The sequence below is a fragment of the Babylonia areolata genome, chromosome 19 (assembly GCF_041734735.1).
Source record: "Babylonia areolata isolate BAREFJ2019XMU chromosome 19, ASM4173473v1, whole genome shotgun sequence".
NCBI classification, from domain to species: domain Eukaryota; kingdom Metazoa; phylum Mollusca; class Gastropoda; order Neogastropoda; family Buccinidae; genus Babylonia; species Babylonia areolata.
Genome location: NC_134894.1, coordinates 63,537,530 through 63,562,530, shown reverse-complemented (window position 1 = coordinate 63,562,530; position 25,001 = coordinate 63,537,530). Strand labels below are relative to the sequence as shown.

The window sequence follows — 25,001 nt, the reverse complement described above, 5'->3', positions numbered from 1 at the left end:
TGTGTGTGTGTGTGTGTGTGTGTGTTGTGTGTTTGTGTGTGTGTGTGTTGTGTGTGTTGTGTGTGTGTGTGTGTGTGTGTGTGTGTGTGTGTGTAGTGTTTTGATTTATTTGTTGTTTTCATATTTCCCCTACTTTTAGGTTTGTAAAGTCTTTGAGCACTGATCACAGATTTCATGCTCATGTTTTTTCTCTGCTTTTCAGTTGGTTAGTTTCACTCTTTTCATAATTAAAAACAACAACAACACATGTTCAACCTGTTAATCCAGTAAGACATTGAGCAGAGTGACTCTATGTTTGTCTAGGTTCCCATGATTGATTTATTTGACATACTTTTGTGTTGCAGTACCCTGAAGAGAACGCCTACAGCAAGGTATGTATGTATACTGAGTTAACCCATTCAGTCCTACACCCAAAGCCCTGGCATTAGAATTTGTTTCATTAAAATGGTGAACACGTTCCAACTTTAATAAAAGCACAGGGAGCTAACGTCTGCAGCTTTCACCTTTCCCAGCCAGTGAGGTGACCATTCACACCTGGGTGGAGTGAGGAAAATGAGAGAAAAGTGTCTTTCCTAAGGACACACACCTTGCTGAAATAATAATAGTAATAATAATAATAATATACATTTATACAATGCCCTTTCTCACTAAGAGCTCAGGGCGCTTTGCATGAAAGAAAAATATTACAAGTAACACAAAACATTCATGACCACTTTTTCTCCGCACTGTCCCTTTCCCACTCTACATACTTCCAAAGTGAGCTGACATGGGTGGTGTTGGAGAAAAGGAAGCTGAGAGTACTTGCAGATAGGTTTTAAAAAGATGAGTCTTTGGTGATGAGCGAAAAGCAGAAATAGAATCAGATGCATGGATATGATGAGGAAGGTTGTTCCAGATGTGAGGAGCAGCAAAGAAGAAAGAACGTTCACCATAGGTTCTTGTATTGACACGAGGAAGTTTCAGAAGGTAACAGTCAGAGGAAGAGCGGAGGTTTCTTGTGGGAGTGTAAACACTTATAAGGTCAGGAAGATAAGTAGGTCCTGCGGAGTGGAAAGCAGTATAGCAGAGACACGCAACTTTGTATTTAATTCTCGCTTCAATGGGGCCTGGAACCCTGGAACCTTGATGAATGCTTGACGGGCGCAATAGCCAAGTGGTTAATGCGTTGGACTGTCAGTCTGAGGGTCCCGGGTTCGAATCACGGTAATGGCGCCTGGTGGGTAAAGGGTGGAAATTTTTATGATCTCCCAGGTCAACATATGTGGAGACCTGCTAGTGCCTGAACCCCCTTCGTGTGTATATGCAAGCAGAAGATCAAATACGCACATTAAAGATCCTGTAATCCATGTCAGCGTTCGGTGGGTTATGGAAACACACTATGACCGTGTCACCACACATGTGATTCAAGTTCCCCCTGTGCTGTGCAGTTCCTCAGTGAGCACGGAGGAAGCTCCAACGCCTTCACGTCTCTGGAGCACACCAACTACTTCTTTGACGTGGCCCCTGATGGTCTGGCTGGGGCCCTGGACAGGTAGGGAGGCCTTCCCGTCTGTCCGTCCGTCCGTCCGTCTGTGCTTCACTGTGATTTCACTGAGTGGTTTGAGTAACATGGCTGACGTTGTTGTTGTTGGCGTTGGTAATCGCATGGTGCCGATGGATCAGTTTCACAGAGTTGAAATATGCTGTGATTCTTTTTTTTTTGTTGTTTAGTTTTGATTTATGTTATTTTGTCTTTGATGCAGTTTATGATATGTGGTGATTAGACCTGAACTTTTCGAACATGTGGATGTGGATTAGAAATATACACCCAGAGGCAGAAAATCAGGTTTGAAGGCATTGACAGAGAGAGACAGACAGAGAGAGAGAGAGGAGACTTTGTGACCGAACAGTGTCCATGGTGACAGAACGGTGTCTATGCGACCTGAAGGCATTGAGAAGAGAGAGAGAGAGTGAGAGAGAGAGGAGACTTTGTGACCGAACACTGTACATGGTGACAGAACGGTGACTATGCGACCTGAAGGCATTGAGAAGAGAGAGAGAGAGTGAGAGAGAGAGGAGACTTTGTGACCGAACAGTGTCCATGGTGACAGAACGGTGTCTATGCGACGTGTTTGTCAGGTTTGCCCAGTTCTTCCTGTGCCCGCTGTTCACGCCCTCGGCCACAGAGCGGGAGGTGAATGCCGTCAACTCGGAGAACGACCGCAACCTGCAGAGTGACCCCTGGCGAATGTTCCAGCTGGAGAAGAGCCAGGCCAAACCTGACCACGACTACAACAAGTTTGCTACAGGTGAGTCCTAACTGCACCCAGTTTGCTACAGGTGAGTCCTGACTACACCCAGTTTGCTACAGGTGAGTCCTGACCACACCCAGTTTGCTACAGGTGGGTGATGACTACACCCAGTTTGCTACAGGTGAGTCCTGACTGCACCCAGTTTGCTACAGGTGAGTCCTGACTACACCCAGGTGAGTCCTGATTACACACAGGTGAGTGGTGACTACACCCAGTTTGCTACAGGTGGGTGGTGACTACACCCAGTTTGCTACAGGTGGGTGGCTACACCCAGTTTGCTACAGGTGAGTCCTGACTACAGGTGAGTCCTGACTACAGGTGAGTGGTGACTACACCCAGTTTGCTACAGGTGAGTCCTGACTACAGGTGAGTGGTGACTACACCCAGTTTGCTACAGGTGAGTCCTGACTACACCCAGTTTGCTACAGGTAGGTCCTGACTACACCCAGTTTGCTACAGGTAGGTGGTGACTACACCCAGTTTGCTACAGGTGAGTGGTGACTACACCCAGTTTGCTACAGGTGGGCGGTGACTACACCCAGTTTGCTACAGGTGGGTGGTGACTACACCCAGTTTGCTACAGGTGAGTTCTGACTACACCCAGTTTGCTACAGGTGAGTTCTGACTACACCCAGTTTGCTACAGGTGGGTGGTGACTACACCCAGTTTGCTACAGGTGAGTGCTGACTACACCCAGTTTGCTACAGGTGAGTCCTGACTACACCCAGTTTGCTACAGGTGGGTGGTGACTACACCCAGTTTGCTACAGGTGAGTCCTGACTACACCCAGTTTGCTACAGGTGAGTGGTGACTACACCCAGTTTGCTACAGGTGGGTGGTGACTATACCCAGTTTGCTACAGGTGAGTCCTGACTACACCCAGTTTGCTACAGGTGGGTCCTGACTACACCCAGTTTGCTACAGGTGGGTGCTGACTACACCCAGTTTGCTACAGGTAGGTGGTGACTACACCCAGTTTGCTACAGGTGAGTCTTGACTACACCCAGTTTGCTACAGGTGGGTCCTGACTACACCCAGTTTGCTACAGGTGGGTGGTGACTACACCCAGTTTGCTACAGGTGGGTCGTGACTACACCCAGTTTGCTACAGGTGGGTGGTGACTACACCCAGTTTGCTACAGGTGAGTGGTGACTACACCCAGTTTGCTACAGGTGGGTGGTGACTACACCCAGTTTGCTACAGGTGGGTGGTGACTACACCCAGTTTGCTACAGGTGAGTGGTGACTACACCCAGTTTGCTACAGGTGGGTGGTGACTACACCCAGTTTGCTACAGGTGGGTGGTGACTACACCCAGTTTGCTACAGGTGAGTGGCTGACTACACCCAGTTTGCTACAGGTGGGTGGTGACTACACCCAGTTTGCTACAGGTGAGTCCTGACTACACCCAGTTTGCTACAGGTGGGTGGTGACTACACCCAGTTTGCTACAGGTGGGTGGTGACTACACCCAGTTTGCTACAGGTGGGTGAGGATGCTAGGGGGACATGATTTAAGGGGTGGGGGAGTGTTATTTTTTTTTAATCTATTCACCCGTTTCTATGTTAAATGACTGCAGCTCCTTTGTTTTGCTGTTACCTGCACGTGGGCTTTTACATACATGTCACATGATATGGAGTCCTGGTACAGATTAAGTGCAGACCTCAGGGAAAGACGGCCTGCATATCATGGAGACACAATAATCAGTTGCCGATGAGCAGTTCTGTTTTCAGGCTTTGGTTCTGTGTCAGTGTGTAACAGGGTCTTTTGATTATAGAGTGAAACGGCCCAAAGTAAACCGAGATTGTGGTCATTTAACATCAAATCTCGAGTCAGTAGAAAAGAGGTAGAAGTGAAGAAGAGAAGAAACAAAGTGTGTGTGTATGGACACAGGGAACAAAGAGAAGAAACAAAGTGTGTGTGTATGGACACAGGAAACAAACAGAAGAAACAAAGTGTGTGTGTATGGACACAGGGAACAAAGAGAAGAAACAAAGTGTGTGTGTATGGACACAGGGAACAGACAGAAGAAACAAAGTGTGTGTGTATGGACACAGGGAACAAAGAGAAGAAACAAAGTGTGTGTGTATCGACACAGGGAACAAACAGAAGAAACAAAGTGTGTGTGTATGGACACAGGGAACAAAGAGAAGAAACAAAGTTGTATGTGTGTTTGTTGACACAGCTGGGGAACAGAGAGAGAGAGAGAGAGTGTGTGTGTGTGTGTGTGTGTGTTGTCACAGGGAACAGTGTGTGTTGACATAGCTTGGGAACAAAGATTAGAAACAAAGTGTGTGTGTATGGACACAGGGAACAGACAGAAGAAACAAAGTGTGTGTGTATGGACACAGGGAACAAACAGAAGAAACAAAGTGTGTGTGTATGGACACAGGGAACAAAGAGAAGAAACAAAGTGTGTGTGTATGGACACAGGGAACAAAGAGAAGAAACAAAGTGTGTGTGTATGGACACAGGGAACAAACAGAAGAAACAAAGTGTGTGTGTTTCGACACAGGGAACAAACAGAAGAAACAAAGTTGTATGTGTGTTTGTTGACACAGCTGGGGAACAGAGAGAGAGAGAGAGAGAGAGTGTGTGTGTGTGTGTGTGTGTGTGTTGCCACAGGGAACAGTGTGTGTTGACATAGCTTGGGAACAAAGATTAGAAACAAAGTGTGTGTGTGTGTGTGTTGCCGCAGGGAACAGTGTGAGTTGACATAGCTTGGGAACAAAGATAAGAAACAAAATGTGTGTGTGTTGCGCAGGGAACAGTGTGAGTTGACATAGCTTGGGAACAAAGATAAGAAACAAAGTGTGTGTGTGTGTGTGTTGCGGCAGGGAACAGTGTGAGTTGACATAGCTTGGGAACAAAGATAAGAAACAAAGTGTGTGTGTGTGTGTGTGTTGCGGCAGGGAACAAAGAAAGCCTGATGACGGAGCCCTCAGCCCAAGGCATTGACGTGAGGGAACAGCTGCTGCACTTCCACAACCGCCACTACTCCTCCAACATCATGGGGCTGGCCGTGCTGGGTAGAGGTGGGGTCCTGTCCTTTGTGGGACCTGTACTGTGGCACCTGTACTGTACTGTGACTTGTACTGTGTGTGTGTGTGTCCTGTTGGGGTGTGGAGGCAGGTAGTGGATGTGCAGAAGTCGGGAATGGAAAGAAATGTGAATTTAATTACACATACTTAACCATGACCCAACTAGTGCAGACTCCGGCAGGGGTCTGACATTCCTGTCCTGTGCAAAAAACGAAACGGAGAAAACGAAACTATGGCCGATAACCTTCTGGAAGTAGGTAACCTCCCCTTTGTCCCGCTGGCTAGCGCCCTCTTTTTCTGGCAGCCATTATGGCTCCTGTTCATGTGCTCTCCATACGGCTAAGTTTTTTTTCCATATTTTCTGTCTGTCTGTCGATTTTCTGGCGTTCTTGTTTTTTGTTAAATTTTGTCTTCAACCAGGTCACATAATTATATGGTTCGATTGGGAGATCGGGCTAAAATGTGAATTTTGTGTTGATACACACTCTGACACTTCCTTCAAACTGAAACTGAAATGTGCATGATGACAAATCATATTGAGTGTGTCTTTGTGTCTGACTTCTTTGTCATGTATATAATTTGTGTGTGTGTGTGTGTGTGTGTGTTGTGTGTTGTGTGTGTGTGTGTTGTGTGTGTGTTGTGTGTGTGTGTGTGTGTGTGTGTGTGTGTGTTGTGTGTTGTGTGTGTGTGTTGTGTGTGTGTTGTGTGTGTGTGTGTGTGTGTGTGTGTGTGTGTGTGTGTGTGTGTGTGTGTGTGTGTGTGTCTTTGAAGGGAGTAAGGATGGCTAGGTGTGCGTAACTGTTTCTGACTTTGATCCTTTGCCCATGATACTTGTGCCAGCTGTGCAGATACCACACATTTTTCATTTCTGTTATTGGTTTTTATTAATGAAAGAGATTGTCACTTCTTTTTTTTTTTTTCCTCTGTGCTACCCTTTCTTCCACCAATTGCTACTGGAGTATCAGCATTCGCTGGGTTATTACTGAAGAAGGATGGACAGGATGTCTTTGTGTTTGTACCAGTGTTTGTGTTTTTACCTGTGTTTGTGTTTTTACCCGTGTTTGTCTTTTCACCTGTGTTTGTGCTTTACCTGTGTTTGAGTTTTCACCTGTGTGTGTTTTACCTGTGTTTGAGTTTTCACTTGTGTGTGTGCTTTACCTGTGTTTGAGATTTTTACCTGTGTGTGTGTTTTACCTGTGTTTGAGTTTTTACCTGTGTGTGTGTTTTACCTGTGTTTAAGGTTTTACCTGTGTTAGAGTTTTCACTTCTGTGTGTGTGTTTTACCTGTGTTTGTGTGTTCTCACCTCTGTGTGTGTGTTCACCTGTTTGTATTGTCAACAGTGTGTGTGTTTGTCTTCACCTGTGTGTATGTTTGGCCTCTGTGTGTGTGTTGTCACCTGTGTGTGTTCTCATCCATGTTTGTGTTCTCTTGAGAGTTGCCTGTGTGTGTGTGTTGTCACCTGTGTGTGTGTGTTGTCACCTGTGTGTGTGTGTTGTCACCTCTGTGTGTGTGTTGTCACCTGTGTGTGTTCTCATCCATGTTTGTGTTCTCTTGAGAATTGCCTGTGTGTGTGTGTTGTCACCTGTGTGTGTGTGTGTTGTCACCTGTGCCAGAATCCCTGGACGAGCTGACAGAGATGGTGGTACCCCTGTTCTGTGGGGTGGAGGACAAGCAGGCTGAGGTGCCAGAGTGGACAGACCCACCCTATGGACCTGAGCAGAAACAGGTGAACCATTGTGTTGGCTGTGCAGGGTGTGTGTGTGTGTGCATGCTGTCTTTGTTGGTCCAGAGGGGTGTGATGGGTTTGTGTGTTATCAGTGTACTTGCAGTGATTTCTAATTCAATAACGGTGTGTTTTTTTTATGTGAGTATATGGTTAGTATGTTAAACTTTGATTGTGTGTGTGTGTGTGTGTGTGTGTGTGTGTGTGTGTGTGCAATGGTAACAAAGAGAAGAGTTTCACTGACAAAGGAGACTGATAGAAAATTACCAAGATGTGTGTGTGTATGTAAGTGTGTGTGTGTGTGTGTGTGAGTTGGTGTGTGTGGGGTTGCATATGTGTGTATGTGTGCTTGCACGCCCAATGTGAAGTGAAACTGACGAAGGATGCTGTGACAGAAAATCACCAAGGCGGTTCCAGTGAAGGACACGCGAGACCTGGGGGTCACCTGGAGCATACCTGACCTCCTGCCCTACTACAAAATGAACGTGAGTGCGTTATTGTTGGTGTTTTTTAATTCCCTATTTAGTGCACACACTTTTGGCGTGGGACTTGTGACCCAGCGTCCACCAGTGATCATAGTGCACACACTTTCACCAGTGATCATAGTGCATACACTTTCAGTGTTGGACTTGTGACCCAGCGTCCACCAGTGATCACAGTGCACACACTTTCACCAGTGATCATAGTGCACACACTTTCAGTGTTGGACTTGTGACCCAGCGTCCACCAGTGATCACAGTGCACACACTTTCACCAGTGATCATAGTGCACACACTTTCAGTGTTGGACTTGTGACCCAGCGTCCACCAGTGATCATAGTGCACACACTTTCACCAGTGATCATAGTGCACACACTTTCAGTGTTGGACTTGTGACCCAGCGTCCACCAGTGATCATAGTGCACACACTTTCACCAGTGATCATAGTGCACACACTTTCAGTGTTGGACTTGTGACCCAGCGTCCACCAGTGATCACAGTGCACACACTTTCAGCGTCCACCAGTGATCACAGTGCACACACGTCCGGTGTTGGACTTGTGACCCAGCGTCCACCAGTGATCATAGTGTACACACTTTCACCAGTGATCATAGTGCACACACTTTGGGCGTGGGACTTGTGACCCAGTGTCCACCAGTGATCATAGTGCACACACTTTCACCAGTGATCATAGTGCACACACTTTGGGCGTGGGACTTGTGATCCAGCGTCCACCAGTGATAAAGTTTTGAGGCCCTCTTTCAGTATCATGATGTTGCATCCCAGGGGAAAGTCGCTTTACTCTGATTTACCTCACTCCACCCAGGTGTAAATGTCTACCTGACCGTGGTTGGGGGAGGTTGAAATGACGAAAGGAGAGGATTGGGCTCTGCCCTCCTGTGCCGAACGCTGGACACAGTGGAGTTGAATTCACTGCCCTTATGGCCATAAAATGGCATGGGACCTTTAACCAGACCTTTCACCTTTAACCTAACCTTTCACCTTTATGCACACACAAGAACAGAAGAGAAAGATGCCAGCAGCAGACAGAGCACTGGAGTGATTCCGTACTGCAATAGCAATGTAAATGTTCAGTGCACGTACATGTGTAGCACTGCTGGTAGCAGGACAGTCTCACATACAAGGCAGAATCAAACTCAGGCCCAACATTTCCTTTGGGGAACTTAGTACAAGTCATGCAGGGAAAAAAGAAATTGATGTGTCAAGTCAAGTCGTCAAGTCTTTGGCGTGGATGCCATTGTCAGTGGAATTCGATTTTTTTCTTATCCCATGCAATACATTTTTTGTTTTGTTTTATATTTATTATGGATGTCATTATGATGACCATGAGTTTTGTCTATTGTCATTGTGAGCTGTTGGACTGTGTATCTGACTGTTTGTCAGAAAGCTATTTATTTACCAGTGAATGGGCAGATTGTTTCTCTGGTGATGATACTGACTGTTTGTCAGAAAGCTATTTATTTACCAGTGAATGGGCAGATTGTTTCTCTGGTGATGATACTGACTGTTTGTCAGAAAGCTATTTATTTACCAGTGAATGGGCAGATTGTTTCTCTGGTGATGATACTGATGGTGGATAGGACAGTTTCCTTATAACAATCGTCGAGGATGCATGGATAATTTGGATGTGGGTTTTTTTAATTGTATATTGGTGCTGCTGCTGATGACAGTGAGTATGTGTAAGTGTGTCAACCTGAATGGCAAAGTGTACATGATGATGACAGTCATGTTTACATTATTATGACACCCAGTGTGTGTATGCGTCAGCGTGAATTGCAATGTTTACATGATGATGACAGTCATGTTTACATGATGGTGACAACCAGTGTGTGTGTGCGTCAGCGTGAATGGCAATGTTTACATGATGATGACAGTGAGTGTGTGTGCGTCAACCTGTTTCCAGCCGGGCCATTACCTGGGTCACCTGTTGGGGCATGAGGGGCCTGGCAGTCTGCTTTCAGAGCTGAAGGCCAGAGGTGAGGCATGTGTCCTGGTAACAGTTTGTCGTGCTGACTTTGGGGGGCTGTAGTTTGTAGTGCTGACTTTGGGGGGCTGTAGTTTGTAGTGCTGACTTTGGGGGGGCTGCATTTTGTAGTGCTGACTTTGGGGGGCTGTAGTTTGTAGTGCTGACTTTGGGGGGGTGGGGGGTGGGGGCTGCAGTTTGTAGTGTTGACTTTGGGGGGCTGTAGTTTGTAGTGCTGACTTTGGGGGGGTGGGGGGTGGGGGCTGCAGTTTGTAGTGCTGACTTTGGGGGGCTGCAGTTTGTAGTGCTGACTTTGGGGGGCTGTAGTTTGTAGTGCTGACTTTGGGGGGGTGGGGGGTGGGGGCTGCAGTTTGTAGTGTTGACTTTGGGGGGCTGTAGTTTGTAGTGCTGACTTTGGGGGGGTGGGGGGTGGGGGCTGCAGTTTGTAGTGTTGACTTTGGGGGGCTGCAGTTTGTAGTGCTGACTTTGGGGGGGTGGGGGCTGCAGTTTGTAGTGTTGACTTTGGGGGGCTGTAGTTTGTAGTGCTGACTTTGGGGGGCTGTAGTTTGTAGTGCTGACTTAAGGGGGGTGGGGGGTGGGGGCTGTAGTTTGTAGTGCTGACTTTGGGGGGGTGGGGGGTGGGGGCTGCAGTTTGTAGTGTTGACTTTGGGGGGCTGTAGTTTGTAGTGCTGACTTTGGGGGGCTGTAGTTTGTAGTGCTGACTTTGGGGGGGTGGGGGCTGCAGTTTGTAGTGTTGACTTTGGGGGGCTGTAGTTTGTAGTGCTGACTTTGGGGGGCTGTAGTTTGTAGTGCTGACTTTGGGGGGGTGGGGGGTGGGGGCTGCAGTTTGTAGTGCTGACTTTGGGGGGCTGCAGTTTGTAGTGCTGACTTTGGGGGGCTGTAGTTTGTAGTGCTGACTTTGGGGGGCTGCAGTTTGTAGTGCTGACTTTGGGGGGCTGCAGTTTGTAGTGCTGACTTTGGGGGGCTGTAGTTTGTAGTGCTGACTTTGGGGGGCTGTAGTTTGTCATGCTGACTTTGGGGGGCTGCAGCTTGTAGTGCTTACTTTGGGGGGCTGTAGTTTGTAGTGCTGACTTTGGGGGGCTGTAGTTTGTAGTGCTGACTTTGGGGGGGTGGGGGGTGGGGGCTGCAGTTTGTAGTGTTGACTTTGGGGGGCTGTAGTTTGTAGTGCTGACTTTGGGGGGCTGTAATTTGTCATGCTGACTTTGGGGGGCTGCAGCTTGTAGTGCTTACTTTGGGGGGCTGTAGTTTGTAGTGCTGACTTTGGGGGGCTGTAATTTGTCATGCTGACTTTGGGGGGCTGTAGTTTGTAGTGCTGACTTTGGGGGGCTGTAGTTTGTAGTGCTGACTTTGGGGGGGTGGGGGGTGGGGGCTGCAGTTTGTAGTGCTGACTTTGGGGGGGGTGGGGGGTGGGGGCTGCAGTTTGTAGTGCTGACTTTGGGGGGGTGGGGGGTGGGGGCTGCAGTTTGTAGTGTTGACTTTGGGGGGCTGCAGTTTGTAGTGCTGACTTTGGGGGGGTGGGGGGTGGGGGCTGCAGTTTGTAGTGCTGACTTTGGGGGGCTGCAGTTTGTAGTGCTGACTTTGGGGGGGTGGGGGGTGGGGGCTGCAGTTTGTAGTGCTGACTTTGGGGGTGTGGGGGGTGGGGGCTGCAGTTTGTAGTGCTGACTTTGGGGGGGCTGCAGTTTGTAGTGCTGACTTTGGGGGGGCTGCAGTTTGTAGTGTTGACTTTGGGGGGCTGTAGTTTGTCATGCTGACTTTGGGGGGCTGCAGTTTGTAGTGCTGACTATGGGGGGCTGCAGTTTGTATTGCTGACTTGGGGGGGTGGGGTGGGGGGCTGCAGTTTGTATTGCTGACTTTGGGGGGCTGCAGCTTGTATTGCTGACTTTGGGGGGGCTGCAGTTTGTATTGCTGACTTTGGGGGGCTGCAGCTTGTATTGCTGACTTTGGGGGGGCTGCAGCTTGTATTGCTGACTTTGGGGGGGCTGCAGTTTGTATTGCTGACTTTGGGGGGGCTGCAGTTTGTATTGCTGACTTTGGGGGGCTGCAGTTTGTATTGCTGACTTTGGGGGGCTGCAGCTTGTAGTGCTGACTTTGGGGGGCTCTCATGTGTGTTTGTTTGTTAACGTCTCTCTGCTTTCAGCAGTTTGTAGTATTCACTTTGTAAAATTTAATTTCTGTTCTTGAAGTGTAAAATTTAATTTCTTAATTTCTGTTCTCGAAGTGTGAAATTTAATTTGTGTTCTTGAAACGATGCTCTTCTGAAGTCTTCTGTGGTTCTGTTGGAGGTATATGAAATCAGCATGTGGTTTGTTTTTGTGTGGAGTTGTCTGATTTTATTATTTTTATCCAGGCTGGGTGAATACACTGTGTGGGGGTCAGAAGCACGGTGCCAAAGGCTATGACTTCTTTGCTGTCAACGTGGATCTGACAGAAGAGGGTCAAGGTCAGGAAATGTCTGTGTGGATGTGTGTATGGATGTAAGGGAGTGATGGCCTAGAGGTAACGCGTCCGCCTAGGAAGCGAGAGAATCTGAGCGCGCTGGTTCGAATCACGGCTCAGCTGTCGATATTTTCTCCCCTTCCATTAGACCTTGAGTGGTGGTCTGGACGCTAGTCGTTCGGATGAGATGATAAACCGAGGTCCCGTGTGCAGCATGCACTTAGCGCATGTGAAAGAACCCACGGCAAAAAAAGGGTTGTTCTGGCAAAATTCTGTGTAGAAAATCCACTTCGATAGGAAAAACAAATAAAACTGCACCCAGGAAAAAAATTTTAAAAAATGGGTGGCGCTGGAGTGTAGCGACGCGCTGTCCCTTGGGAGAGCAGCCCGAATTTCACACAGAGAAATCTGTTGTGATAAAAAAAAAAAGCAATACAATACCATGCAAATATATGTATGTGTGTATGTCTGCACATGTGTCGGTGTGTCAGTGTGTCTGTGCCTATGTGTGTGTTTATTCATTCATAATTCTGTGTGTTTGTGAATGTTTGAATTATGTGACCCTGTGTGAATGATGTGTCCCTATGTGAATGGTGCATCCTTGTGTGAATGGATTAGCCCTATGTGAATGGATTTGGCCCAGTGTGCATTATGTGTCCCAATGTCAGTGGATTGGCTCTGTGTGAATGGTGTGTCCCTATGTGAATGGTATGTCCCTATGTAAATGGATGGGCCCTATGTGAATGGTGTGTTCCTGTTGAATGGATTGGCCCTGTATGAATGGTGTGTCCTATGTGAATGGATTGGCTCTATGTGAATGGTGTGTCCTATGTGAATTGATTGGCTGTATGTGAATGGTGTGTCCCTGTTGAATGGATTGGCCCTATGTGAATGGTATGTCCTATGTGAACTGATTAGCCGTATGTGAATGGATTGGGTCTATGTGAATGATGTTTCCCTATGTGAATGGATTGGGCCTGTGTGAATGATGTGTCCCTATGTGAATGGTGTGTTCCTGTGTGGATGAATGGTGTATCCGTATGACTCTGAGAATGCTGTGTCCCTAGTGATGATGTGTCCCTAATGGAGTGGTGTGTCCCTGTGTGGATGAGTGGTGTATCTGCATGAGAATGCTGTGTCCCTAGTGATGATGTGTCCCTAATGGAGTGGTGTGTCCCTGTGTGGATGAATGGTGTATCTGCATGAGAATGCTGTGTCTCTAGTGATGATGTGTCCCTAATGGAGTGGTGTGTCCCTGTGTGGATGAGTGGTGTATCTGCATGAGAATGCTGTGTCTCTAGTGATGATGTGTCCCTAATGGAGTGGTGTGTCCCTGTGTGGATGAATGGTGTATCTGCATGAGAATGCTGTGTCTCTAGTGATGATGTGTCCCTAATGGAGTGGTGTGTCCCTGTGTGGATGAGTGGTGTATCTGCATGAGAATGCTGTGTCCCTAGTGATGATGTGTCCCTAATGGAGTGGTGTGTCCCTGTGTGGATGAATGGTGTATCTGCATGAGAATGCTGTGTCCCTAGTGATGATGTGTCCCTAATGGAGTGGTGTGTCCCTGTGTGGATGAATGGTGTATCTGCATGAGAATGCTGTGTCCCTAGTGATGATGTGTCCCTAATGGAGTGGTGTGTCCCTGTGTGGATGAGTGGTGTATCTGCATGAGAATGCTGTGTCCCTAGTGATGATGTGTCCCTAATGGAGTGGTGTGTCCCTGTGTGGATGAGTGGTGTATCTGCATGAGAATGCTGTGTCCCTAGTGATGATGTGTCCCTAATGGAGTGGTGTGTCCCTGTGTGGATGAGTGGTGTATCTGCATGAGAATGCTGTGTCCCTAGTGATGATGTGTCCCTAATGGAGTGGTGTGTCCCTGTGTTGATGGCAGAGCATGTGGAGGACATCATCACACTGATGTACCAGTACATCAACATGCTGAAGAAGGAGGGGCCTCAGGAGTGGGTCTTCAAGGAGTGCAAGGTGGGTCCCCAGGGTTTTCCTCCTCCTGTCGTTGTGCAGTCTTTGTACAACTCACATGTTCAGTCATGTGCACCAGTGGGTGTTTGTGTGTATGGCTGTTTTTATCCAGCCATCTAGGCAGCCGTCCTCCATTGTTTTGAACAAATTATATTCACAGAAACATCATCAAAGCATTATAACTGTGCTCCAGACTGGTTAATTGTCAGTGAATTGGCTGCAGTTTGGAAATGAAAGTACAGGAACTGGAATGAAATGCAAAACGTAGTAAGTGAAACAAGTAGAAATGGGGGGGGGGGGGGGGGGGGCCTGCTCCATTGTCCGGGGTGAACATGGATTGCAGGATCTTTTATCCTGGCCGACAGCCTTTGTTTTTCAGGAGGAAGGTGGCAGAACGGCTAAGACACTCCTCTGCCAGTGTAGAGTCCAGTGAGGGTCAGGGTTTGAATCCTGCTCCACCCTTTCCCCCAGGTTTGACTGGAAAATCAAACTGAACGTCTAGCCGTTAGGATGAGATGGTAAACCGAGGTCCCGTGTGCAGCACGCACTTGGTGCACTGAAAAAGAAGCCACTGCAACAATGTGTTGTCTTCTGGCAAAGTTCTGAAGATGAATTATACTTAGATAGGTACTCAGATATGTACTCAAATATATATATATATACATGCACTCAAAGCCTGACTAAGCATGTTGGGTTATGCTGCTGATCACATATCTGCCTAGCAGATGTGGTATAGCGAATATTGATTGGTCCAAATGCAGTGACGCCTCGTTGACAGACTGAAACTGAAACTTGATGTACGTATTTGGTGATTTGCATGTGTATTCTTATGAAGGGGAAGGGGGGGGGGGTTGGGTGGGGGGGGGGGTTTGGGTGGGGGGGGGGGGAGGTAAGACACTAGCATTTTTCGTGTTTGTTGATCTGGGTGATGGGAAAGTGGATTTAAACCCTCAGCCCACCAAGCACCAATGGCAGGATTGAACACAGGACCCTCACATAAAAAGTCCAGCACTCCAACCATTCAGCTGTTGTCCATGACCTCTTTAGTTAGAAAGCTTTTCTTTTAACAACAGAACTGCTCGTCTCAAGGCAATCACAGATATACAAACTGACTGTCTTTTTCTTTTTTATGTGTGCATGTTATATATATATATATATATATATATACGTATGCATATATATTTTTTTCTACGTTTTTGTTGGAGAAGTTTTCACAGCTGTAGTAAACACAGTTCACATTGAAAAAAAGAAAAAAAAAGAAAAAAAAAAGAGGAATAGTAAAGAACTTGCTTTGTTATATTTTATGAGAGAAAATATCTGATGCCACCATCTTAAAGCAGCCATGATATTTAGCTGAGGTAAGACAGGGCGGTTGATGTGTGTTCCCAGGATCTGAGCGCCATGCAGTTTCGTTTCAAAGACAAGGAGAAACCCAGGAACTATGTGTGCAGCCTGTCGTCCATGCTGCAGGTGAGTGCACTCTTGTCGGTCAGTCATTGTCACGTCCAGCTTCAGTCCATAGAAATACATGGGCTGAGTGCTAGTCTTTTGGATGAGATGATAAAATGAGGTCCCATATGTAGTGTGTGTTTCATGCGTGTAAAAGAACCCATGGCAATGAAAGGGGCGTCCCTGGCAAAATTGTGCAGAAAAATGCACTGTGATAGTAAAACAATGACGTTTGAAAGGGATGTCTTTGGCAAAATTGCGCCAAAAAATGCACTGTGATAGTAAAACAAAGACACTTGGAGACAGAAAATCGTGTGGCTGCGATGTGGCAACATGCTCTCCCTGGGAAGAGCGGCCTGAATTTCACATTAAAGAAATCTGTTATGGCAAAAAGGCATAAAATGCAATGCAGTACAATGCAATACAATACAATACAACACAATACAACACAGCACAGCACAGCACAGCACAGCACAGCGCAGCACAGCACAGCACTGCACACCTGTTAATTGTGTAAGTGTCCATCACCTGTTAATCGTGTCCAATGGTCTCCCTTCCCTGTTGATTGTGTGATGGTGTCCGTTACCTGATGATTGTGTGATGGTGTCCGTTACCTGATGATTGTGTGATGGTGTCCGTGTTGATTGTGTGATGGTGTCCGTTACCTGTTGATTGTGTGATGGTGTCCGTTACCTGATGATTGTGTGATGGTGTCCGTTACCTGATGATTGTGTGATGGTGTCCATTACCTGATGATTGTGTGATGGTGTACATTACCTGATGATTGTGTGATGGTGTCCGTTACCTGATGATTGTGTGATGGTGTCCGTTACCTGTTGATTGTGTGATGGTGTCCGTTACCTGTTGATTGTGTGATGGTGTCCGTTACCTGTTGATTGTGTGATGGTGTCCGTTACCTGTTGATTGTGTGATGGTGTCCGTTACCTGATGATTGTGTGATGGTGTGTGATGGTGTACGTTACCTGATGATTGTGTGATGGTGTGTGATGGTGTCCGTTACCTGTTGATTGTGTGATGGTGTCCGTTACCTGATGATTGTGTGATGGTGTCCGTTACCTGATGATTGTGTGATGGTGTACATTACCTGATGATTGTGTGATGGTGTACATTACCTGATGATTGTGTGATGGTGTACATTACCTGTTGATTGTGTGATGGTGTCCGTTACCTGATGATTGTGTGATGGTGTACATTACCTGATGACTGTGTGATGGTGTCCGTTACCTGTTGATTGTGTGATGGTGTCCGTTACCTGTTGATTGTGTGATGGTGTCCGTTACCTTTTGATTGTGTGATGGTGTCCGTTACCTGATGATTGTGTGATGGTGTACATTACCTGATGACTGTGTGATGGTGTACATTACCTGATGATTGTGTGATGGTGTCCGTTACCTGATGATTGTGTGATGGTGTACATTACCTGATGATTGTGTGATGGTGTCCGTTACCTGTTGATTGTGTGATGGTGTCCGTGTTGATTGTGTGATGGTGTCCGTTACCTGTTGATTGTGTGATGGTGTCCGTTACCTGATGATTGTGTGATGGTGTCCGTTACCTGATGATTGTGTGATGGTGTCCGTTACCTGTTGATTGTGTGATGGTGTCCGTTACCTGTTGATTGTGTGATGGTCCCCATTAACTGTTGATTGTGTGATGGTGTCCATGACTGGTTAATCATGTCCAATGGTCTCCCTTAACTGTTGATTGTGTCTGTTGCCTGTTGCTCCCCAGGATTACCCAATGAAGGAGGTGCTTAGTGCCCCTTACCTGTTCACGGAGTACCGTCCAGAACTCATCACCATGATCCTGAATCTGCTGACACCAGACAACATGAGGTGTGCTGTCACCTGCCCCCCTCGTCTTTCCCTGTCGCTGTTTCCTGGCCACTGTCATCTCAGAACTCTCTTGACATTGGGCATCCGCCATTGTTTTGTGATGTGTCTGGATTTGTGCGTGTCTGTCAGTTTTAACGCTCATGCACATTGCACGATTTAAAACAAATTCATGTTTGTGTGTATGTATTAATATATTTGTGTGTGTGTTTTTTTTGTTTTTTTTTTTGTTGTGTGTGTGTGTGTGTGTGTGTGTGTGTGTGTGTGTACTACTAGTTCTGGTTTTCAGTGGACCGAACCTTTTAAGCAGAGTTGGGAAAGGTTTACATTGCAAACAGTAGACTTTAATGGACTTGAGAGCAACACTGCACATCACAGCAGTGTGTAGTTTGTTGGTGTTTCCACACAGACGATGTGACACACACTTCTGCTCAGTCTTCTCACCTGTTCTGCTCACCTCTGTCACATGTTTTCTATTATAGTTGAGAACTCTGAAAACAAGTCACTTAAAAAAATTAAAAAAAATTAATTACACATACTTAACCGTGACCCACTAGTGCAGACTCCGGCAGGGGTCTGACATTCCTCTCCTGTGCAAACTACTATCCGCCTATGCGGACGAAAATGAAAGTAGCTTTGGCCGATAACCTCCCGGAAGTAGGTAACCTCCCCTTTGCTCCCCTGACTAGCGCCCTCTTTTTTCCGTCAGCCATCATGACTCCTGTTCCTGTGCTCTTCCTACGGCTAAGTTTTTTTTCCGTATTTTCTGTGTGTTTGTCAATTCTCTGGTGTTCTTGTTTTTTGTCAAATTATGTCTCCAACCAGGTCACATAATTATATAGCTTGATTGGGCGATCGCGCTAAAATTAAGGCGTGATCGCAATTGATTCGCTGACACTCTGGGCTCTCTACTCCTGGCCCTCTCAACAACGCCCTTTTTTTTTTTCCTTCTTTGAGAATCTCCGTCACCTGTTTTTATCACCTCTGGAAACATGTGACCTATTTTTACCTTCTCTAGGAGTCTCTGTCACCTGGGTTTTTTTTGTTGTTGTTGCTTTTGGCCATCTTTGAGAACCATGGTCACCTGTTTGCTGCTTTTTTTTTCTCCTCTTCATTTATAATAATACTTATACTACTTATACTAATAATAATATTATTACTACTAATAATACTAACAAAAGGACATTTGGTACATCCAATCAAATGATACAAAAGCCCTGGGCATTTACTATGAAAAACACAATGAGGCATGCATACTCAAAACACATGAAGACACCCGCACGCACAAATCCTCCTGCTCCAACTCCATCCCACAAACCCACACCCACTCCACACTAGATGTAGACACACACACACACGTACATGCAAGAACATCCCGGCCGTTCAAGGCATAGGAACATGCGTACGTTTAGAAATAGTAAAAATAATAGAAGTAACAAAAAATTTTTTTAAAGGTAGAAATGATAGATGTAAAAAATTAACTTGATTAAAACATTTGAAGCAATTGTTGTATGTATTCTAGCCCATGCATTAGTTTATTAAAAAACTAGTTTTTTATCCCTGATGTGTGACCATCCTTTCCAGGGTGCACGTGTCCTCCAAGAAGTTTGAAGGGCAGACGGACCAGACAGAGAAGTGGTACGGCACGCACTACAGAGTGGATGATCTCCCTTCGTCCCTGCTGGAGGTCAGTCACTGTGGTCTGCAAGGTCAACATTGTATCCCTCCTCCCTCCCTTCCCCTCACCCCACTCCACCCCCACAACCCCTGACCCTCCACTATGTGTGTGTTTGGGAGGGGGGGGGGAGTGAGGTGTTGGTGTGTGTGTGTGTGTGTGTGTGTGTGTGTGTGTGTGTGTGTGTTGGGGGGGAGTGGGGTGTTGGTATGTGCGTGTGTGTTGGGGGCGAGTGTGGTGTTAGCGTGCGTGTGTTTGTGTGTTGCTGGGGGGGGGGAAGCGGGGAATGGGGTGTTGGAATGTGTGTTTGGGGGGGGGGGGGGGGGGGGGTATTGGTGTGTGTGTTTGTGCAATTCACATACATTTAAATACATGCATGGATGCCAAAGTGAAATCCTATGGTACTGGTATTTGTGCATGATTTTCCATTGATATTTGCAGTCTTGTATCTCCTGTGCCTTCAGATACAGAGCTTCCTTTCTTGTGATTCTGTTACACTTGTAGTAACATTATGTTCTGTTGTGGTCAGAATAGTCCTCATTTCTACTCCTGTGAGTCATTTTTTTAATCATGTACATTTTTTTTGTATGTGTGTGTGTGTGTGTGTGTGTGTGTGTGTGTGTGTGTGTGTGTGCATTTGTGTGTGCGTTTGCATGTGTGCAGGCATATGCATGTTTGCACTGTGTGTGTGTGTGTGTGTGCCTGTGCCACGGTATTTTACAGGTGGGATTGTGTGTGTATGGCCTTTTGTTTTAGATATATTCACCGTTGTTTTCTTTCTCTGATAGGTTTTCATACATGTATCTCTTTGTGGTGTTAGTGTAATGCACATCACGCTGTGTTGTTAACATGCTGTAGAAATACACTTTTAAGGATAATGATAATAATAATTATAATGATGATGATGATGATGATCATCATCATATTATCATCATCATCATCATCATCATTATCATCGTCGTCATCGTTGTTGTCATCATCATCGTCATCCTCCTCCTCCTCAACATCATCCATAATAATAATAATAACGATGATAATGATAATGCTAATCATGTCACCCCTGTGGTGTGTGTGTGTGTGTGTGTGTGGAAAAAGGAGTGGAAGAGCTGTGGTCTCCATGACAACCTGAGGCTGCCTGACCGCAACGAGTTCATCCCCAGTGACTTCGACCTGGTGCCCAGGGAGTCGGGGGTCAGTGGTGCCGGTGGTGTGTGGGTGTGTGGGAGGGTTGGAGGTGGGGGGCGGGGGGAGACTGGGTAACAGACAGAAACACTGAGGGAATGGGAACGGGAATGACAGGTGAAAGTGAGTGGTGGTGTGTGTCGGGGTGGGGGGTGGGGGGGGGGGTGGATGTGACATGGTAACAGACAGAAACATTGAGGGAATGGGAACGGGAATGACAGGTGAAAGTGAGTGGTGGTGTGTGTCGGGGTGGGGGGTGGGGGCGGGGGGATGACATGGTAACAGACCGAAACACTGAGGGAATGGGAACGGGAATGACAGGTGAAAGTGAGTGGTGGTGTGTGTGTGGTGGGGGTGGGGGCGGGGGGAGACTGGGTAACAGACAGAAACACGGGGAATGGGAACGGGAATGACCGGTGAAAGCGTGCGAAGGAATTCGACGACAGATGGTTTGGTGATTCATGCATTTATGATAATGATATTGATGAATAATGATTTATAATATTGATTTAGTTTCTGTTGCTCCTTTTTATGTAAAGCATGCTTAAATATGCCGTACATTGCGAAAGCTGATGAATAAGACATGCTTTTAAACATGACAACTTACAAACATAACCCTCCTTAGACATCTAACCAACACTGACAATGGACATTACATGGGGTCTCTTGGAGGGCGGGTGCAAAAGCCAGACGGTTAAAGTGTTGGACTGTCAATCTGAGGGTCCCGGGTTTGAATCTCGGTGATGGTGCCTGGTGGGTAAAGGGTGGAGATTTTTCTGATCTCCCTGCTAGTGTCTGAACCCCCTTTGTGTGTATACGCAAGCAGAAGATCAAATACACGTGTTAAAGATCCTGTCATCCATGTCAGCATTCAGTGGGTTTTAGAAACAAGAACATACTCAGCATGCACACCCCCGAAAATGGAGTATGGCTGCATGCATGGCAGGGTAAATAAACAAAATGTTCATACACGTAAAATGTTACATGTTTGTCTGAGTGTGTATGTGTGCATGCCTGAAATCTGATTGAATGACACAGGAAACGAATGATGAGCACCCAGTGGCAGCCGTCTGTCGGCTCTACCCAGGTAGACAGCCTTTTGTGCAAATGACCCTGTGTTTGTAAAGCGCTTAGAGCTGTCTCAGACCAATGATGGGTGCTGTATAAGTATCCATATCATTCATCTTATCATGTGGATGTGGGTTGGGGGTTGGGGGGGGGTGTGGGTGAAGGGGAGAAAAGGGGCTGTTCTTGTTGGTGTTAGTAGAGAAGATGTGTTGGTGTCTCTGCTGCTGTGTTGATTAGGTCTGTGGTTTGTGTCTCCAGAACCCTGCCCTGCCTGAGATCATCAGGGTGAGAAACTGAGTGTACATGTGTGTGTGTGTGTGTGTGTGTGTGTGTGTGTTAGTGTGTGTGTGTCTGTGTGTGTGAATGTGTGTTTGCGTGTGTGTGTGTGTGTGTGTGTGTGTGTGTGTGTGTGTGAATTTAACAGAAGTATCTGTGTGTATGTTTGCCTGTCCATTTGTTTGTTTTTTTAATTTTTATTATTATTATTTATTAAGGTAATGATTCCGTTGTGAGATTTGCAAAAGATATGTTACTCTTCATGTTTTTGAAAAGTGTACACATGTGCTTACACTGGTATCATGATCCACCCACCATCTGTCAAGACACACACAAGTACTGATACACACAAGTACTCTCTCTTACACACACTCAAGCACACACATACACACACACAAGCACACACACACAAGCACACACACACAGGCCAAGTGATGGACCCGAGGGAGCAAGCTGACTCGCTGAATCACCAGTTCCAGACTGCGTTCAGTGAGGGCAGGACCTACACCACTGAAGAGTTTACCACCAAATGTAAGATGCCTCCCAGCCACCACCCCATTCTGGGCGACGTGACCATCACTGCCAAAGGTGTGAGGAAGCTCCTCCATAACTTACAGTCTGGAAAGGCCCCCGGCCCTGGTGGCATCAGACAAAGAGTTCTGAAAGAACTGGCAAAGTATATCGCCCCCGTCCTCACCATCATCTTCCAGTCATCCATCAACACTGGCCTCATACCATCAGACACGAAAGACGCCAGTGTAACACCGGTTTTTAAGAAGGGTGAGCAGTATGAGCCAGCCAACTACCGCCCAGTGTCGCTGACCAGTGTCTGCTGCAGAGTGCTGGAGCACATCCTGACCAGCACCATCATGGAACACCTTAAGCACCACGGGGTGCTGAATGACCGGCAGCATGGATTGCTGACCTCCTGTGAGACTGGAGACAGCAGTGGTCATCAACGGAGCACGCTTGGACTCCGTCAGTGTCCAGTCCGGAGTCCCTCAAGGCAGTGTGTTCAGACCATGCCTGTTTCTGGTCTATATCAACGACCTGCCAGACCTGCTCACTGCCCACGCCTCACTGTACAATGTGGTGCGTTCCCAGGAAGAACAGGCCCATCTACAGCACAACCTCGACCAGCTTGCTGAGAGGGAGAAGAGGTGGGACATGTCGTTCCACCCAGGGAAGTGTACCACGCTGCCAGTGACCCGCTGCAGGAAGGTGCTACAGCCTACGTACCAGCTCCACGGGCACACCCTGACCACCGTTGACAGTGCCAAGTACTTGGGCGTCACCATCATGAAAGACCTGAGCTGGAACGAGCACATTGACACCGTGTGCTCCAAGGCCAACAAGACTCTTGGGTTCTTGAGCCACAACCTGAAGATTGGCTCACGAGGGATCAAGGAGACAGCGTACAAGGCCTACGTACGGCCTGTCTTAGAGTACGCCACTGCAGTCTGGGATCCCCATACGCAGCAGAACATTGACAGGTTGGAGGCTGTTCAGTGTCACGCAGCCCGGTTTGTCATGAGGCACTACCGCAACACTTCAAGCGTGACGACCATGATCGATGAACTGGCCCTCCCTGGAATCCAGGCGCCGGACTGCCTGCCTTTTCATGCTGTACCACATCCAGCATAACACTGTCACCATTAACAGCATCAGAGACAAGCTCCAGCCACTGCCCGCTCGCCAGAGAAGAGGCCACAACAGCTCACTCTGCGTCAGTGCCAGACCCAGTACCAGCAGGCCTTCCTATCATGGACCATCAAAGACTGGAACGACCTCCCCCAGGAAGTCGCGAGGCCAAGACCATTGACCCGTTTGTGTCACGGGCCTTCAGTCTCCCTCACTGAGTAGCCCAGCATTTCGTCAGTGCACATCCAACCTCCCCACAAAGTGACAGAATAGTCAACAGGATGACTGTGGTCACTGCCATGGAAGAAGAAGATGGTGAAGTAAGAATAAGATCACTAGCGAAATTTATTGCCCTAGCTAGGGATTGTCGGAAAAAGAAATTCACTTCAGAAGCCTTGTACTTACATGGTTATGGAAAAAACACGGTTATCCTGATGCCAGTTCCACAGTTTATAATTCTGAATGACTTTGTAGAAAGTTGGATGGTCGAGCTTTTTTATTTTCCTTTTTAATCTTAGCAATATGTTGTATTTTATGATTTTGTTGTTGTTGTTTTTGTTGTTTTTTTGTTGCTGATTTTCTTTTTACTCTTAGCAATGTGTCAGTTTCTTTGTTCATATATTGTCCCCCTTGCCACAGGACAGTATTGTCAGTGGCAATAAACAGCGTCCGTGTCCATCTCTCTCTCTTTCTCACACACATGCACACACTCAACACACACACTAACACACACACATACTAACACACACACACTAACACACACACACGCACACACACACACGCACACGCACAAATACACTCTCTCTCTCTCTCTCTCTCTCTCTCTCTCTCTCTCACACACACACACACACACACACACACACACATGTGCAGACTGGACTGTGTAATGTCAGTGTGTGTGTTGTACAGGACACTCCACTCAGCAGGTTGTGGTACAAACAGGACGACAAGTTCCTCAAACCCAAAGCCTGCATCAGCTTTGATTTTGCCAGGTACCTGGGTACATGTGTGTGTGTGTGTGTGTGTGTGTGTGTGTGTGTGTTGAATTCAGTGCCAAATAGTTCCCAAGCATGCAGGACTTAGAGCCAGTGCAAATCTTGCTACCTAGTTCAAGATTTATAGCCCACAAAATATTAAGCTGTAAATCAATTTCCATTGCAGCTGAGAAATCCTTGTTGGTACAGCTCTCACTTTGATGCTGGCCCAGCTGTAAGCTTATGACAGACAAAGTGAACGATGAGCTGAAACAAACACTTTGAATTAGGTCATCTGTTTAACCCCTAGGTTAGCTATATGACGAGATAACTCGTCATGGCAAGTATGTACGCTTTGCTGCCACAATGATGAGATAACTCGTCATCGAAATATTCTGACTTTTCCCTGCTTTGCATTCAGTTCGTTGACAAAAATGCTGGTAGCTTTAGCTTGGGGAATCTTTCTAGAATCAGTTCATAGCTAGAAAACACCATCAGCGTCATGGGGCAGTCCTTTATTTGAACGTTTTGGTTGGGTTACTGGCCGCAGTGTTTGCCTGGCTCCTCTCCTCGCTTGCTCAACAAAATGTTGGTCTGACGCCATGCTCAAGACATGCGATCATGGCAAACTAAATCAACCATGATTGCTTTCTTTAGCTGATGCTCAGAAAGAATTGAAGCGTAAATTCGACAGAGAAGACAGTGATGAACATTTATAGGACGATTTGACAGAAAATAAAGGGAGCAATCAAGAGAGTGGCCAAGATACGTGCATTGAGAATCTATCTCTTTTATTTTATTTTTTTCATTGTGGTTGTTCTAGTATGATTCTGTGTGTGCAGATATCCATTTGTCCAGAAAATATATTTTAGTGTAAATTACCTGACTATATGTTTGTTAAAAATGTGACGAAAAACAAAACACTG

At 46.7% G+C, this 25,001-nt stretch overlaps 1 protein-coding gene across 1 annotated transcript in view; it reads left to right on the top strand.

The window, feature by feature from the left end:
• LOC143293933 (insulin-degrading enzyme-like) overlaps positions 1-25,001 on the top strand; it is a 45,995-nt gene that overhangs the window by 3,024 nt on the left and 17,970 nt on the right. Inside the window, exons 4-18 of the mRNA XM_076605322.1 lie at positions 345-371; positions 1,428-1,531; positions 2,119-2,288; positions 5,202-5,324; positions 6,945-7,057; positions 7,450-7,539; positions 9,458-9,530; positions 11,886-11,978; positions 13,869-13,960; positions 15,347-15,427; positions 17,159-17,262; positions 18,844-18,946; positions 20,030-20,125; positions 21,443-21,469; positions 24,011-24,093. Coding sequence (XP_076461437.1) covers positions 345-371; positions 1,428-1,531; positions 2,119-2,288; positions 5,202-5,324; positions 6,945-7,057; positions 7,450-7,539; positions 9,458-9,530; positions 11,886-11,978; positions 13,869-13,960; positions 15,347-15,427; positions 17,159-17,262; positions 18,844-18,946; positions 20,030-20,125; positions 21,443-21,469; positions 24,011-24,093 — 1,379 coding nt within the window. The remainder of the gene's footprint in view (positions 1-344; positions 372-1,427; positions 1,532-2,118; positions 2,289-5,201; positions 5,325-6,944; positions 7,058-7,449; positions 7,540-9,457; positions 9,531-11,885; positions 11,979-13,868; positions 13,961-15,346; positions 15,428-17,158; positions 17,263-18,843; positions 18,947-20,029; positions 20,126-21,442; positions 21,470-24,010; positions 24,094-25,001) is intronic.